Source organism: Astyanax mexicanus, chromosome 25 (assembly GCF_023375975.1).
Source record: "Astyanax mexicanus isolate ESR-SI-001 chromosome 25, AstMex3_surface, whole genome shotgun sequence".
NCBI classification, from domain to species: domain Eukaryota; kingdom Metazoa; phylum Chordata; class Actinopteri; order Characiformes; family Acestrorhamphidae; genus Astyanax; species Astyanax mexicanus.
The window spans coordinates 2,241,040-2,258,634 of NC_064432.1; the positions used below are offsets into that span (position 1 = coordinate 2,241,040).

At 39.8% G+C, this 17,595-nt stretch overlaps 2 protein-coding genes across 20 annotated transcripts in view; one reads left to right on the forward strand and one right to left on the reverse strand.

Moving 5' to 3' along the window:
* The window catches only part of ank2a (ankyrin 2a, neuronal), a 78,784-nt gene extending 63,403 nt beyond the window's left edge, over window positions 1-15,381 (forward strand). For 6 of the 12 annotated variants that reach the window (XM_049472100.1, XM_049472098.1, XM_049472101.1 and 3 more), the window contains 12 exons: window positions 466-543; window positions 1,267-1,398; window positions 1,517-1,657; window positions 1,750-1,954; window positions 2,946-3,021; window positions 3,334-5,292; window positions 7,756-7,845; window positions 9,189-9,272; window positions 10,388-10,552; window positions 11,246-11,410; window positions 12,813-12,904; window positions 13,704-15,381. In XM_049472100.1, coding sequence (XP_049328057.1) covers window positions 466-543; window positions 1,267-1,398; window positions 1,517-1,657; window positions 1,750-1,954; window positions 2,946-3,021; window positions 3,334-5,292; window positions 7,756-7,845; window positions 9,189-9,272; window positions 10,388-10,552; window positions 11,246-11,410; window positions 12,813-12,904; window positions 13,704-13,887 — 3,371 coding nt within the window. In that variant the 3' untranslated portion in view covers window positions 13,888-15,381. The remainder of the gene's footprint in view (window positions 1-465; window positions 544-1,266; window positions 1,399-1,516; window positions 1,658-1,749; window positions 1,955-2,945; window positions 3,022-3,333; window positions 5,293-7,755; window positions 7,846-9,188; window positions 9,273-10,387; window positions 10,553-11,245; window positions 11,411-12,812; window positions 12,905-13,703) is intronic. The other 6 variants (XM_049472102.1, XM_022681595.2, XM_049472104.1 and 3 more) reach the window with 6 other exon arrangements.
* Window positions 15,382-15,633: 252 nt separating this feature from the next.
* Window positions 15,634-17,595, reverse strand: part of camk2d2 (calcium/calmodulin-dependent protein kinase (CaM kinase) II delta 2) — a 35,490-nt gene continuing 33,528 nt past the window's right edge. For all 8 annotated transcript variants that reach the window (XM_049472112.1, XM_049472110.1, XM_049472111.1 and 5 more), the window contains one exon: window positions 15,634-17,458. In XM_049472112.1, coding sequence (XP_049328069.1) covers window positions 17,455-17,458 — 4 coding nt within the window. In that variant the 3' untranslated portion in view covers window positions 15,634-17,454. The remainder of the gene's footprint in view (window positions 17,459-17,595) is intronic.

Consider the following 17,595-nt stretch of genomic DNA (forward strand, 5'->3'; position numbering starts at 1 on the left):
TCTGGTGTTTCTTTATTTTTTCTTTTTCATTTCGTGTCACTGGTGTGCTGTATGTCAGTGTTTGCATTGTCTTAAAAGTTAAGTGTTAACTTTTTTTTTTAATTTTCCATGCACATAATTCATACATTTGTTGAAATCTCAAGATTGACTGGCTGTTTTGTTACTCTGTCTAACAAGAGCACTTAGAGAACATATACTAATGTTTTATTTACTCATGATTTTTAGCATCAAAACATTTCATGACCTCAGCATGGACTGATTGATTGACTCAGATTTCTAATTGAGTTTAAATTAATCTCCTTTTTTTTTTAAAGCTATAGCTAACTTTATGTTGCTAATTTTGTACGATTAATAACATTAACACTAACACTAAAGTTGCAGTCATTTAGGCAGATTGTTGTTGCGTGTGTTGTGTGGTATATGTGTGTCATATATGATTTGTATTTACAAAATGAATGTTCACAGTGGACTGGCATGATGATGCTGATCGGAAAGAAGAGACTCTGGCCATTATTGCTGACCTTCTAGGTTTTAGCTGGACAGGTGAGTGTTTAGGACAGGTAAGTTTGATGTAGCATTAAATGTTAGAACTTGATTTAACCCTAATAAGTGAGTAAATTGGAGGGTTGTAATTTCTGGACTTTATTTTGTTTAAAAATCAACAAGGCTAGAACATTTCTACTGCAGAACCTTAGTTCATTTTGACAGAACCGACCTATGTAGAACAGAATTACAGCTCTCTAAATCTGAACTTTTTAGTCCTAAAGAGTGCAATTGGCTATGCAATGGGTCACTCATAAATTGTCTTTAAAATAAGCTCTCTGGTGGAGACACTTATCCACCCTCGGACTAGAGCTGGGCGATATGGCCCAAAAAAAAATCTTCGATTTAAAAAAAAACAAAAAACAGATTTTCGATTAAAATCAATTTTTTCCCCCAACTAAAATCTCCTAAAAGTCGCTAAATGACGTCATCGCCTAATTTGCATAATACATGTTTTTGAAGCTGTAAAGGATTAACATTGTGAGAGAGAAAAAAGTGAGTAAAAATCACCCTAAATATGTTAGAAATGATACAAATGAACTCCATCAAATGAACAACTTCTGTTGCTTTTTAAATAGTCACGTCTCAAAATAACTTTATTTTTACCTAAATTACATCAGCATTCTGGGATTTTTAGCAAATTCTAGCAGTCTCAAGGAGTCAAAAATGTTTACACTGTGATTTTACCACATTATGAGTTGTACTGTGTGGTTTTGTTCACAGAGTTGGCGAAGGAGCTGGAGTTTAGTGAAGATGAAGTTCAGCAGGTTCGTTCAGAAAACCCTAACTCTCTACAAGAGCAAAGCAACGCCCTCCTGCAGCGCTGGGTCGAGCGAGAGGGAAAACATGCAAACGGTCAGTCCTGTTCTCCCTGAGCTATATTTATATAATAACAGTTATTCCCAAAAAATTACTGGAGATAAACTTAGATAAGTTTATTTGTGACTTTAATATCTATTTTGTTCATTTGCAGAGGACAGTCTTATAAAGAGACTGACTAAAATAAACCGCATGGACATCGTCCACCTCATAGAGACGCAGATGAATAAATCGGTCCAGGAGCAGACGTCCAGGACATATGCTGAAATCGAGAGAACTCTGGACCACAGTGAAGGTAAACACGGTTCATACACGTTTATCATAATGTCCAGAATAAAATTCTAATAACAGAAGTGTGTGTGTGTGTGTGTGTGTGTGTGTGTGTAGCGCTGTCGTCAGTGCAGGAGGATGTGGACAGTCCTCGACTGGTCAGGAGAGTGGACGTCTCCTCTCAGAGACACCCCCCTGCCGTCTCAGAGGAGGACCTGTCTGTAGCCTCACTACTGGACATCCCATCCTGGGCAGAGACGGTTGGACACACCCATTCAGAGAGTATCCACGGAGACATGCTGGAGGAACTGGAAATCACACAGTGAGTGGAACCGTCTACACAACCATAAAGGAATCCTATTTCTTTAACTTCCTAAATTGTTAATACATATAAATCAAAAGATTAGTTAATTGATATGACTTTTTATTATTTAATTATTATTCAGGACAGGTTAGTGTGTAATTCTCCATTGTATTTCTTAATGCATTACCCTTAACACTTTATCACAATTTACTGTACAAACGATGGTAACTTGCTCTTATAGCCTACAATATATTGGCTAGACAAACAACCATTAACAAAATATAACACAATACCCAATGGAAGGTAGCCCTGGTGGGCAAGATTTCACACTGATGGTAAAATAGGATCTCGGGGACACACCCATTATGCAGATAACGTGTTTAACTGGGCGGAGTTTAATTAAATCTCTGTGAAGTTGGAAAGTATGCTCAGCTGTTTAACTCTGAAATTTCAACTCTCCTGTTTTTGCTGTGCATGTACTCCAAACATCCAAACCGTGGATCGATTGCACAGTTTCTTGGGTCACTTTTCAACAATCCATAAAGTCCCACAGAACACAAACATCTCGACTCTTCTCTGTGGTGGAATGAATGCAACCATGCAACATCCCGCTAATGATGAAATGCATCCTTATCGACTGTCCACCTTATAACTATATAAGACAATCTTACTGCCAAGAAAAAAAACATGAGACATTTAAAAAAAAAAAAAAACACCAGAGAAGATCTTAAAGTTCTTAATGCATCTTAATCTCAAACACTTAATTTAATACATATGTAGCAAAATACATTTCCCTTATCATGCTATAAACTTTGAACAACTGAACAGCTAAAGTGGCAATAAAACCCCAACTAACCAACCAATCCGTGCTCCAAAAAAAGTTTTCACACTTGTAAAAACTGACTGTACCAAACTCTCAGACAGACAGACAGACAGACAGACAGGTAGGTTGGTAGGTATCTAAGTGACTGTGATTGATAATAACACACTGGCCATATCTGTTTTACAGGGACAGTTTCACGAATCCATGGGCGGTTCAAGAGGTCCGGATTGAATCTGCAGATAGAGCTGAACGAAATGAACAGGTAATTGGTTCATTTGGTGCCGGAAAATCTGCACTACTGAGACCAGCGTCTCAGATGTTTCACCTGCTGTGCAGACAGTAATGTTCTCTGGGGCGATTCCTCCAGCAGATGCAGGCGCCGTCTCTGGCCAGAACAGGTTTCCTAAAATAGATTCTTAAAAAAAAATCTAATCTATGTTGTCAGCTCTTTAAATTGGTTCCCTCCTTTCTGCATTTTCTTTTCTCCATCTCCTTCGATCATCTCATTTTATGTTGTTCTCTTTTTTCACTGTCTTTTTCCTCCATTTCTTTCCTCTCATCGTCCACCACCCAGCTGACATCAACGCCCCAAGAATTAGACCAAGCTCAGTGCGATCCATTAGACTATGTGGACCCTTGCCTCTCTCCGTCGCCAACACCCTCAAACAAAGGTTCAGATCCTCGGCCGCCGCCAACTTACAAACGTAAAAAGTACTTCTTCAGTTTCAGTCAATCATCCATTGATCAATTTTCAAATGAACTTTCCGCAGAAGAACCTGCAAATGAAGGAGTGCGTGTCGCGCCAGATCCTGCAACTGCAACTGAAGACCGCAGACCAGAGAATGTGGAGGATTCTCCACAGGATAGTCTGTCTCCTGTATGTGAAAAAAGTGACATAGAAGGAAATGAAAAGTCAGTATCAGAATTAATACAGTCCCCAACGTCTGAGCCTGTTGAAGCTTCAGACGTCTTGCAGTCGTCCTCCATCAGAGAAGAAGAGAAATCCTCTGGTGTACAGCTCTCTGAGAGTGACCAAGCTTTGAGTTGTGATACCACATTTCCAGTTCAAACGTTGCAGAAAGATTCCCCAGAAGACCAGAGACTGTCTCAGCATGGTCAGGATATCATCGAGACCTCAATAGAATCAGATTATGTCCTTGTTGACCCAGATCAGGTACCAGCAGATCCACTGACTTTGGATCCTGTAGCTCCAAGTTATTGGCATGGTATTGACTCCTCAGTTACTATAGAGCCTACATCGACGATGTTGTCATCTTGTCAGTCCATGCCTGAAGATGAAGATCCATTGGAAATGCAAGAACTGTTGAATGAAGCTTCTAAAACAGAGAAGGAACTTGATCTTCCACAAAAGGCACAGATCATCCAAAGTCAGTCAGATTTCCAGCAAATGCAGGACAAAGCATTTTCTCTCGAACAAACATGCAATGATCAAGAGTCTAAGGTTCGCAAGGTTTTCCCCGCAGATGATCAAGGCGTTCTTCAAATGCAAGATCCAACTCAAGTCCATGGCACTTCCAGCAAACACACCAATGATAATGACCTCCAGTCTGAAGCTAAATTTAATACTGAAACTATGCCAGACTCTTGGGTTCTGGAAGAGACCTCTCATGAGAGTGGTCCCTTTTCTGTGTCTGATGTTTCTCCACAAACACCAGAAACGGTCAGATCCACTCAGCACTTTGAGTTTGAGGAGGTACTTTCAGAACCTGAAGTAGTCAGCACTGGGAAATCCAGTGAGTCAATTCAGAAGTCAGTTTTTACCAAAGATCCTGTGATTGCAGTGATTGTAACTGAAGATAATGCTTTGAAGAATTTTCCAAAAGATACTAAAGCTGTGAAGTCCAGAGATGCTAAACGAGCACTGTCTCAGTCGTTTGTATCCATTGAGCCATTATCAAAGGATTCTGAGAAATCCTCTTTTGCTCGTAGTTTCTCAGAGTCTGATCACATGGCAATACCCAGCCTGATTAGACAGGATCTGGCACTACTTAAAAAACTTGATCCCAGTGAAACTATCTTAACTGGTATGCCAAAAAGACCAGTTTATCTTGAGTCGTCAAGTTTTGGAGCTTTTAAATCAGTCAATTCTAAAATTGATTCTGAAATCATTGCTGCACCTGATCACTCTGAAGTATATGTCTCCTCAAATGGAAAGCCTCACGTTCTCCAGACTCTCCTACAGAGGCCTGAAGACTCTGACTCAGAGACCTTCTTTGAGTGCAAGCAGGTCATCTCAGATCAGTCAGAACCAGAACTGACCAGTGGTGAGAATGCAGCTAGCCCCTTTAAAAAAGTGTACCGTGGTTCCATTCAGTCTTCAGAAAGCGAGGATTACGAGGATGCTCCCATCATCCAGGAGCCCTCAGAAAAATCTGAGGAAGATGAGGAACATTGGGAACACTCTGGTAAGAAGCAGTCCAGACCTTTCATACGAACTCCCCAAGAGCTTGACCCTCAAGGAGGAGCAATGGATGATGACGAAGATGATGATGATGGTGATGATGTGTGGAGGGTAAGAGTTAAGAGCATGACCCTTCGCTCCTTTTCAACCCAATCTGCTTAATTAACCCCAACTGCAGAATGATGCTGATTCAATTAAACCACAGTGGAGTTATTTTAGGTCAGAAGCTGAATTAGAGTAAGTAGAATTAACTAAAAACCTAAATTAACTCAATTAATAAGGAGTTGTTAAAAAACAACAGTTAGAAAAGTAAAAAATTACTAAACCAGTCACTAAACCATTTCATAATCAACGTTTCTCATTCATAACCACTGGTTTAATGTCTTACTTTGATGACATTGTGTTGCTGCATGTTTATCTGAATCATTGGCTGCAAATCTGGGGAAATCCTGGATTTGCCAACTCTTGAGTGGTAGGGATGCATTGACTTAGCAATATATACCTAAAACCTAAAAAATAAATTTCAGGTTTAATTTCAGTGTTATGCATTACTCGCACAAACTAATAAAATCATGGATTTAGCATAAAATAGTACTGTTAGCTCAGATAGCCAATTTACCCTTTGCAGCTTTTCATTTAAATGTGTAAAATTCCTTCACTTTAGTAGCACTGCTGAGGAAAATGTGTGATTAGAATGGCACTCCTGAGATACATTTGTAACGAAATGTGAGCTCATTAAGTGCATTTATGTTTAAAATAGCACAATTAGGCTAAACTTATGAATAAAATAGCTATTTGTGTGATTAGAACAGCGAACAGCTCTGCTGAAGTAAATTCATGATGCATTTAGGCTACTTTCTATAATTTATTTGGCATATTGGTAAAATTAATTTTAAAAAGCCTACAGAAAAAACATGTTTAATATTTGGATTGAGACCAAAATTAACAATTTGTTTGGTTTCAGTTTTGTCCAAATATGTTAATATGTTAATATCAGTGCATACCTACCTACTGACTAGAGTTATGTTCATTTCTATATAAAATAGTACAGAATAATAATAATCCAATTAAAGAAAAAAATTAATGTGAGAAACAAAAAAAAAATCCCATTTATTGATTTTCTTGCATTGATTTTTTTTCTGTTAATTGAATATTATTGTATCATTGCATGAGTGCCCTGCATATCATTGCTGTGGGGATAAAAACCAATTCTGACCTTCACCAATAGACCAATAGAAATGAAACAAGTTTCTGTTTTGGAGATACCAGGTTTTGTTCCAACAGCACCGATATTCTATCTGCATGTTATCATATTCATATTCATCCTTACATTTTCCTTCAGTCATGTTCAGGTCCGACGCTGTTCTTCAAACTGTGTTTATCTGATTTAATGCAGGTCTTTTTTTTTGGTTTCAATGTTATAAAGGTTTTTAAAATTCACTCTTGAATAAATTTTACACTTATTTTATTTTTTCCTCTCTGAATGACCAAGTCTAATTTTAATCAGTCTCAAATTACAGTATATGAGTCCAGTTTGAGTAAAGTTTATGAGTTTACTATTAGAGTATAGTGACTATGTAGTTTCCACAGTTTAGAGTACAATATCTGAGTATAAAATTTTAGGTGTTTGGTGTGGTGCAGTGGATAACACACCTCCTTGCTGTATCAGAGTGCAGAATCTGAGTACAGGATTTGAGTACAGTTTGTGATTTGAGTACAGTACCTGTATATTGGATCTCAGTAACATATTTGAGTAGTTTCTAAATACAGTATTTTAGTACAGAGTGAGTATTTTTGTGTAGATCATTTGAGTACAGAATCGTAGTGCAGTTTGTGATGTGAGTACAGTACCTGTGTGTTTGTTCTGAGTAACGTAATTGAGTACAGTTTCTAAATACAGTATTTGAGTACAGAGTCTGAGTACAGTTTGTGATTTTAGTACAGTACTTGTGTGTTTGTTCTGAGTAACATAATTGAGTACAGTTTCTAAATACAGTATTTTAGTACAGAGTCTGAGTATTTCCTGAGTACAGTATTTGAGTACAGAATGTGAGTACAGTTTCTGATTTGAGTACAGTACTTGTGTGTTTGTTCTGAGTAACATAATTGAGTACAGGTTTTAAATACAGTATTTGAGTACAGTATGTAATGTGAGTACAGTACCTGTGTATTGGTTCAGAGCAACATATTTGAGTACAGTTTCTAAATACAGTATTTGAGTACAGAGTTTGAGTATTTTCTGAGTCCAGCATGTGAGTATAGAATCTAAGTAATACTTCTGAGTACAGTATCTGATTCTTAATACTGTATACAAGAACAGTATCTTAGTAATGTCTAGCTTTTGTGTATTAGAATAGAATTAAAGTATCTGATTACAACTTGCATATATAGTATTTTAGTACAGTGTCTGAGTACTTTCTCTGAGTTCAGTATTTGAGTACAGTGTGAGTAAATGTAGAATCTAAGTACAGGATCTGATTACACTTTCTGAGAACAGTATTTAAACATGTTTTTTTGGCGACAGTTTAACGTATCATTGTGTTGACGCTGATTGTTTATGAACGTGGTGGTCAGGATGTAGAGGAGGAGCTTGGAGCGTTATCTGAAAGCTCTGATGAAGATGTGCTGAGCACCAGGGTGGTCCGAAGGAGAGTGATCATTCAGGTACATTTGTAGAGTTCCAGAATAACCCCTTGTGGTTTGAGGTGTCTAACGGTCTAACCTTTGCGTGGAGATTTGGGAATTTTGAAATCTGACTAAAATATTTATTCTTCGTTCTTGTGGGTTTGATGGTGACGTTCTTCCCACTTTCTTTTTGGTTACCCAGCTAACAGAGAATGTTCTAAGAATGTTTAGCTAAGTTTAGAAAAAGTTCCAGGAAGGTTAGCATGTAGCATAATTGAAATAATGCTCTGAAACACAACGTTAATAGAACGTTTCTCACAGTGTTTCCAGCTAGATGCTAAATGCTAACATTATGAAAATCTAAAAAATTAAACATTGACTCATTTAAATTGGACAGTCTAGGAATTTTAATTGTAACATTTATTTCAGAATTTGTTAGCTGGGTAATTACTTGCTTTCTGCAGAATTTGATTTTGTTGTTTCTAATATTTGTGTTCTGAACCAAAGCTTAACCTCGGTTGTTCCTTGCTTGCTGGTTGAGGTTCATGTTTTTGCTGATTTCATTTGATCTTGGATGTCGGAATTTAGGGAATTTTAAGTGGAACGCTCCTACTGGTAGAATTTCCTACTGGGAAAGCCGGGAAATTTTCACCAACCCCAGTTTTAGAATCCAAGATGGCTACACTGCACGTCAACCGTAGTAAACAAAAAAAAAAGCCCTTCTGCTATTATAGGGATTTCGCTGGTTTGAATCCCGGTCATGCAGCTTGCCATCATCAGCTGCTGGAGCCCTGAGAGAGCACAATTGGCCTTGCTCTCTCTCTGGGTGGGTACAGTAGACGCGCTCTATCCTTCCCCACATCACTCCAAAGGGTGATGTCTCTCAGCTCAAGGCTGCGTCTGTGAGCTGATGTATCAGAACCAAGTCGCTGCACTGCTTTCCTCCGAGTGTTAGCGCTGTGATGCTACTCAAAAAGAGGCGAAGTCTGACTTCACATGTATCGGAGGAGGCATGTGCTAGTCTTCACCCTCCTAACTAGGAGGTAAAATTAGTAAAAGAGTAGTATTATACAGTTTAAAACTGTAGCACTTAACACTGTCTTATTTGTGTCTCATTCATTTAATTATCAACAATGCTAACAACAGCTAACAACAGCTAATATCTGTGTGTCGTCCGACATCCGAGTTACACTGAACGCAGCATTAAAGGTATTAAAGGATGAATTCAGATTATTATATTAAACAACAGCAGCTTAGTTTATCCTTAATCTTATCTTTAGCCTCTCCCTGTCCTGCAACCATAACAGGACTGCTCTCCTGAGGAACATCTGCAGCACAGCAGGTTCTCTGCATTAATTGCTGATTTCTGCTTTTGGAAACAGGCGGATGAGGTGCCGGAGATTTCTCTACAGCCCGTGACTGAGGAGCAGTACACTGATGAACAGGGAAACCTGGTGATTAAGAAGGTAAATCCTCAGTCTAGACCTGTAACAATAATAACATGATCCTTTATCCTCTATCGTACAATTAACAGAAACAACCTTGATAAGTTTACTTAGCAAGGAGAGCCTGTTATTATGAATGAGGCAGTGTGTTGAGTTTGATAATCAGTAATAAACTGTTTTTTTATTTGAATAAATATTTCGACCACTTTTGATCAATATATTATTCATTTTCTATATTTGAGTCCAGTATTTAAGTACAGTATGCAAGTGAAGTTTGAGTACAATATCAAAATTCAGTAACAAAAGTTGGGGTGCAGTACAGTATCAGAGTAACGTTTGTGTACAGTATATTTCTACATATATATCTCTTCTATAGTTGATGATTGTGAAGCTTACAGCCAATGAAAACTCAAAAATCAGTGTCTCAGAAGATATGAATATTATATAAGATCAGTTGATACTTTTGGCTGTGTGGGCAGTGTGCCAAGTCCTGCTGGAAAATAAAATCCATCATCTCCATAAAAGTTGTCAGTAGCAGAGGGAAGCATGAAGTGCTGCAAGTCCCGATTTTGTGGGAAACAAAACTGCACTGACTTTAGACTTGATAATAAAACACAGTGGATCAACACCAGCAGATGACAGACATGACTCTCCATTAAACCATCACTGATCATCAGTACATTTCACATTTCATTTGTAAATCAAGGGAGCAGAGTCTGGAGGAAGAGTGGAGAGACACACAGTCCAAACTGCTTGAGCTCTAGTGTGAAGTTTACACATCTGCAGTGCATTGTTTTATGTCCTGACAACTTTTGTGGAGATGTGGATTTCATTTTCCAACAGGACTTGGCACACTGCCCACACTGCATACTAAAAGTACCGATTGATCTTATTTAATGCTCTAATTTTCTAAGACACTGATTTTTGGGTTTTCATTGGCTGTAAGCTTCATATTCATCAACAATAAAAGAAATAATCGAGAAATAATTGAGATGCACTAGTATGTATATACAGTACCTAAGTACAGGCTCTGAGTACAGTATCTGAGTCTGATCCCAATACTTTTGTCAATATTCTGTATGAGGTGTGTAAGATATACAGTACCTGCCCTCATTGGCTGTGTGTCACCTGTGCAGGTGAGCCGGAGGGTGATCCACCGCTGTGTCTCTGCGGATGGGGTGGAAAGAGAGGAGGTCAGGGTGGAGGGACAACCTGCTGGAGCTGTCAAGGTGGGCCCGACAGACTCCTGCTCCAAAGTGGTGAAGAGGACGGTGGTGAAGAGCGAAGGAGATCAGACAGAGGTGTGTCTGACTGAATCCCTAGTGATGCATCTAAATGATAATTTTAACCCAAAACCCAACATTTAACATCCCAGCACATTGCACCAGTAAGAGCAGAGTGTGAAGGTTCAGTTAGCAGGGTAAGAGCACAGTTCTGCTCTAAATATTGCAATGCACACAACATTATGGGTGACATACCAGAGTTCAAAAGAGGACAAATTGTTGGTGCACGTCTTGCTGGAGCATCTGTGACCAAGACAGCAAGTCTTTGTGATGCATTAAGTGCCATGTTATCCAGGGTAATGTCAGCATACCACCAAGAAGCACCAACCACATCCAACAGGATTAACTGTGGACGCTGTAAGAGGAAGCTGTCTGAAAGGGATGTTCGGGTGCTAACCCGGATTGTATCCAAAAAACATAAAACCACGGCTGATCAAATCACGCAGAATTCAATGTGCACCTCAACTCTCCTGTTTCCACCAGAACTGTCCGTCACCACAATCAATTACTGTGCTCTAAAACCAGGTGTTTCAGGTGTTTTACTGCTGCTGTAGTCTTTTACACGTTTAATCAAGTAATACAAAGACATGTGTTTTAAACTTGTGTGTATCTAGATGGTTGGTGGGCAGTTGCTGCAGTATCCTAGGTAGTTGCTACCGGGGCGTCTCAGGTGGTTGCTCAGGTGTGCTCAACATTGTTGCTTCTTTGCAGGTAACATTCTGTGAGCGAAATCTGAAGACTGAGGAAAACGGCGGAGGTCGAGAGGTCACTCAGAGGGTCCAGACGATGGTGGTGCAGGGTGAGAGAATGGAGAAACATCTGGGAGACCCTCACCTGGCCACTGAGCTGCCTACTGCCCAGGACGACTTCACACAGGTCAGTCCCTCACAGCAGACCTGCAGATCTGGTGGTCATCAGAAATGGAAGCAGTGTTTTGTTTTGGGTTTGTCTACTATAGTTTGAACTGCACTCTGGAGAGCCACTTCCAAAAGCAGGAGGACAGGTCAGAGGTGATTGGAGGTCTTTTAAAGACGGGTGTAAGCTGGTGATTGGTCAAGGCACGGTCACATACCATTAGCCTTTTTTTTATTAATTTTTTTTACACATTTAACCCAGGGGTGTCCAAACTTTTTTTGTTGGGGGCCAGAAGGAGAAATATATTTGAATAAAACAAATAATGAAATATACCATTTTAAATAATACATTTTCCTGATTACTTTCATTTACACACCATTTTACTTGACTTCTTTATCTTTATCTATCTTTGACAGTGTTGTGTAAACTAAGATTTTTCAAATTAATGTTTAATTTCATGATGTCTCTTAATATTAAACTCCTTAATTATGGCAATTTTAGACTCATTTGCCATTTTCTGCGGAACAACTGAACACTCTCGCCCCTCTTAGACTCTTTGGCCCGTTTTTTTGCGCTAGAAACGCGCACCCTCTCTGCTTTTAGACTCTTTGGCCCGTTTTTTTTGCACTAGAAATGCGCACTCTCTCCGCTTTTAGACTCTTTGGCCCGTTTTTCTGCGCTAGAAATGCGCACTCTCTCCGCTTTTAGACTCTTTGGCCCGTTTTTCTGTGCTACAACTGAGCACTCTCTCCGCTTTTAGACTCTTTGGCCCATTTTTCTGCGCTAGAAATGCGCACCCTCTCCGCTTTTAGACTCTTTGGCCCATTTTTCTGCGCTAGAAATGCGCACCCTCTCCGCTTTTAGACTCTTTGGCCCGTTTTCTGCGCTAGAAATGCGCACTCTCTCCGCTTTTAGACTCTTTGTCCGTTTTTCTGTGCTAGAAATGCGCACTCTCTCCGCTTTTAGACTCTTTGTCCGTTTTTCTGTGCTAGAAATGCGCACTCTCTCCGCTTTTAGACTCTTTGGCCCGTTTTTCTGCGCTAGAAATGCGCACTCTCTCCGCTTTTAGACTCTTTGGCCCGTTTTTCTGCGCTACAACTGAGCACTCTCTCCGCTTTTATACTCTTTGGCCCATTTTTCTGCGCTAGAACTGCGCACTCTCTCCGTTTGTAGACTCTTTGGCCCGTTTCTGACACCTAGCGTTCAAACTTTGAATCTCACATTATAAAAACCTGCTTAACAGCGGGCCAACTTTCATTCTATTTCTAAAATACCTCGCGGGCCGCTCCAAAAAAGGAAACGGGCCGCAGTTTGGATACCCCTGGTTTAACCCATTCGCTCTATATTCACCCTCACCTTCAGGCTGAACGATTGCGCCCTGATTTTAAGGACTGATGGGTAATGTAGTTGTTTTTGTCTCCAGGCTCTGCAGTATTTAGGGGGGCTTGAGAAGGTGCGAACCCCTCGAGTGTTTGAGAAGGAGGTGAAACAGCCTGATGGATCCGTGATCAGGAGGTCTGCGTACGACCATGGCCTGTGTGTGGGTGTGTGTGTTGCGTGTGTGTGCTAACAATGCTGACAAACTTAGATTCGGAAGATAAAAATCATCTACCCCAGGGTTTTTTATTGTTGTTGCAGTTCTGCAGCAGCAGAGCCATCCTGGAAATCAGAACAAAATTCTTGGGCCAGATAGATTTAAGGGTAGGGATATACTTGCTGTAAACATGGTGGCTATGCTGCATCTGTTTAGAGGGTTGATTGTACACTAGGGGCATTAGGACCACTCCAGTAACGCATGTACACATGTATTCACAATGCAGCCGGTCATTTAAGCGAGCACATGGCCAAATAGCAAGTATACCTCTAGCTGTTATAACCTGTTATAAGTGTTGTACGTGGTCTTGCAGCAGCTCTCTCTGACTAACATAACATTCCTCAAGAGTTTTAACCCCTTTTTTTGACTGAAAGTGTAACAGCTCTGTTTCTGCATGCTCTTATCCTCTATTTACAATGTATCAGTGTGGCCATTTAGCACGCTGGCTAAACTAGCAAAGCTACATATTGACTAACTCACCAAAGACACTAACAATATTTGCGACTTTCTTCCACTGTTCTTTCATATTGTCTGTGTGTTAAAAGCAAATGTGTGTCTGTAATTGATGTGGGCGTGGTCAGCTGAACAGTCCTTATATCATGTGGGCGTGGTCAGCGGGATAGTTGCATCTCGTACATTACAGACTTCTGACCATTCATCTGACCACACTCATTATTCGCTCCCTTCTGTTTCTCTCTCTCTCTCTCTCTCTCTTTTCAGGGCGAGGATGAAGAGTAGGACGTGTCTGAGGAAGACGGCGGTGACGGACGTTCAAGGGAAGAGGCGGTTGTTTGTCGAACACCCTAGCAACCGTCGCCACGTCGACCTTCAACACCACGTCCACCGCTTCGTACAGCACTACTGCGGCCGGGCGGAGGAGGAAGAGGAAGAGGAAGAGGAGTGAAAAAGCAAGGAGTGAAGGGCCACAGTCTTCTTCCTCTGCGCGTTGTTCCTCCTCTGGCCCCGCCCCCTGATTACCCTATGCATCGCGCTCCAGCAATCCCACAATGCACCTCACTCCTGCCACGCCCAGTCTTCCTGCCTGTTGAGCTGTGGGCGGTTCTCGCCTTTGTTTTTTTTTTTCTTTTTTTTTTCACCCCCATTCTCTTCATCCTCCTTTTCCTTCGTGGAGGTTCGTTTGAATCATTTTTTGTGACCAAAGAGAGTTTCGCCCGATTTTTTTTATTTTTTATTTTTCGCCGAATTCCCATTTTTTTTTTTTGTGTTCCGTGATGAATAAAAAACAGTCTGATTCAGAAGAAAAGCAGAAAATCGCTTAAATCACTTAAATCGGACATTAAGAAACGTAAAATTTACTTTACCTTTACTGCACTTCATATCGTAAAAAAATATCGTAAACGCGACGTTTATATCGCCGTAAACGTGACACTCTTTTACGAAACTAAAACAAACTTTCCGTCTGTGTTTAATTTAACAATTTAACAGCGACGGCCGTTTGGCTGATCTGTAAATAAAGAGCATTCTGATCGTTAGCCTAGCTCACATTAACCACGCCTAACGGATATTAGCGAGGCATGCTTCAGCTAGCGTCAGACACGTACTAACTACGTTCCAGACTTACCGTGTTTCACTCATATCTCACTGTCTGTCTGTCTGTCTGTATGTCTTTCTCTCTCTTTTCCCGTGTGAGTCGTAGTCTTAGTGTCGTCACCTGCATCTCATAAGCGAAGGATTTCTCCATTTATTTCATTACGGGTGTGGATCGTTCTGTTTGATCTTTTCTGGAGAATGTAGCAGAAGATCAGAAGGATCTGAGAGAGATGATGATGATGATTGGTTGGTTCTCTGATCCTCTGACCAACCAGTAACCTGCGTTTCTTTTCGGATACTGTACTGTAATATATTATACGTTACCTGTGAGAGTACCTGTGGATTTCCTCAGTTACAATCAATCAATATTTATTTATTAATTTATTTATTTGTGTTCTTTTAAATCTTGGAAATGTCTATATATTTATTAATTGATTTATTTATGTTTTCAGAAGGAGGATCAGAGAGGATGTGCGATTAAAAAAGTGGGGCATGTCGGTGAGTGAATGTAAATGAATGAGTGTATATGAATGAATGAGTGAGTGTGTGTGTGTGTGTGTGAGTGGGTGAGTGCACATGGGTCAGTGTGGGTGAAAGTGTGAAATGTTGGTTCACAGCTGCTGCTGCTGCTTTTCACTGTGATGCTTCACTTTTTGTTTGTTAAGAAATCCACATCCTGTCTGCAGATCTAATGATATTAATAATGATATACAGTATATCTACAACAGCATGTATTAGTTTAATATATAACTTATACAAAAAGACATTTAAACACTATACAATGGCTGCAGTGTGTGTGTGTGTGTGTACGGCTGATAGACAATAAAGTGTATAAGTGTTCCTCTTCTCTGGTGGAAATGTGTTTTTAATTTTAGGGTGAAGCTGAAGCTCCTCGTGACGCTATCCCAGTCAGGCTGAAGATGTGTTTTTTTTTTTTTTGCGTAGCTTATAAACTAATCAGGTAACAGATTAGCACCCATTCCTTCTACATTTAGCATTGAAACGGAAAAAAAAAAAGAATTGGATTAATTGGATGAGTTTTGTACCAACACTTATTCTTTTTTTTTCCTTGAACGTGAAAAAGGCGAACACAGCGAGATGCACTACAGATCACACCTTTATTGTAGTTCTCTTTAAACATGTTGAATTGCTAGCGCCGCCACGGCAAGACACGTTATCCCCATATCGATTCTGGAGGTTCTGCTGAGAAGAACCCCGAAATAATAACATTAGTAATAACAGTAATATTAATAATAATAAAAGAAACAACAAGAATAAACACACAGACAAACAAACAAACAGACAGACAGACAGACAGGATGGACCGCTTGTGGCGTGGTCTCGTAGCAACGAGGTTCAGCAGTTCCTCTTAGGAAGACCAGCGTTGGCCAGCGGGGGCAGTGTGCTTACAGTCTGAGTAACTCAAACAGAAGAGTGAAGACAGACGCTGAAGCTGCTGGAACCTTAACTAACTGCATGAACCACCTTAACCCGTCCCCAAATGTCCCGATACATTTGGTGTGATGTGAGGAAAGATGCCATGGAGCTTATTCTGGTTCTGATTGGTCAACAGGTACAACAGGGCCTAATACACGGCTTATTAATCATCCTCATTATTACCAGTCTATTAGTTACTGTGAATGGTTCACAGTATGATGTAATAATCGCTGTGAATGAAAACGTCAACGCAATCATTGACTTTAAGTATTATTATTTAACCACTGCTCATAGTGACATACAGACAATATTTTAAACAACAGAAACTAATTAATATTAAATGAAAGCTTATTTATCAACAAGCTGCTTGGCATCAGCAGCCGGAGTCCGAGAGAACTAGAGAAAGAGACAGAGAGCGTGACCGAAGTTGACCGTGCTCATCATTATCATCATTATCATGTTATCGGTTTCTATAATCCAAAATAGTTATTGCTCATATGTCACCGAGTGAACTGCTAATAATAACAACAACAGGTTAATATAATTATTAATATAAACATAATTTTAGTTAGTAGTATGATGTCATAGTAGAATTATCAACACAACTCAACACAAGTTATGTCTGTTATCGTAAAGTGTTGCAATGCAATACAGGCGAGGACAACAGCACTGAATTAAATCTGATAAATGTAAAGAAATAAAGGATAAATGGAGTTTTTTCGAGAACAGATGTGAACATTAAAGGGTTAAACAGCTGGATATGACCAATAACGCTCTCCTTGTTGATTAATGTTAATGTCTATGATTGACAGAAACGCCGTTAGGCCATGAATTATGTTACAGAACGAGAAAAAAAATGGATCTTTCGCAAAAAACAGTCGTCCCAGACTCGCAGCTCGATATGATCGATATGCTACATTCTGATATTTTATATTAATATTCATAGTGACGTGAAGTTCTGAGGAGGAAACATCGCTGTTAAACGGAGATTGCAGGTCAGCTGATCGCTAAAAATCAAAATTTGGATTTTTTTTTATTTTTTTTTTATCTTTTATCTTAACAACCACAACATCTGTACATCACCAGAACACGAGCGAGCTGAATATTAACATTCTTATCTCTCAAATGTATATATTTGTGTTTATATATATATATATATTTATCGCACACACGTAAATACACATAAAAATACGGTTCAGACAGGGGCGGAGCAGAAGAGTGGGCAAAGTTATCTTTACATCTCTATACATTTAAAATGCAAAACAGCTTCCGAAAAACAAAAAAAAACAAAACACTAAATAAAACGTTAAAAATACACTCCCTCTGATAATGTCCGTACACCTGTGTATGACCCGCCCACTGGGGTGTGTCTTAAAACGTCATCAGCAGTACAGGGTAAAGGAGGCGGGGCTTGGGCGGGATGGTCCGGGGTCAAAGGTCCAGCTTTAATCCACTGGTTCATCTTCAGCTGTGACGGATTCCATTAACTACAACACACACACACAGTACACACACACACAAACAGCATCAGCAATACTGTATCACAACTGGAGAAGAGATTTTAGCCCCTCCCCTTCACTCTACAGCAGTTTAACAGTTTAGCCCCTCCCCTTTTCTCTACACT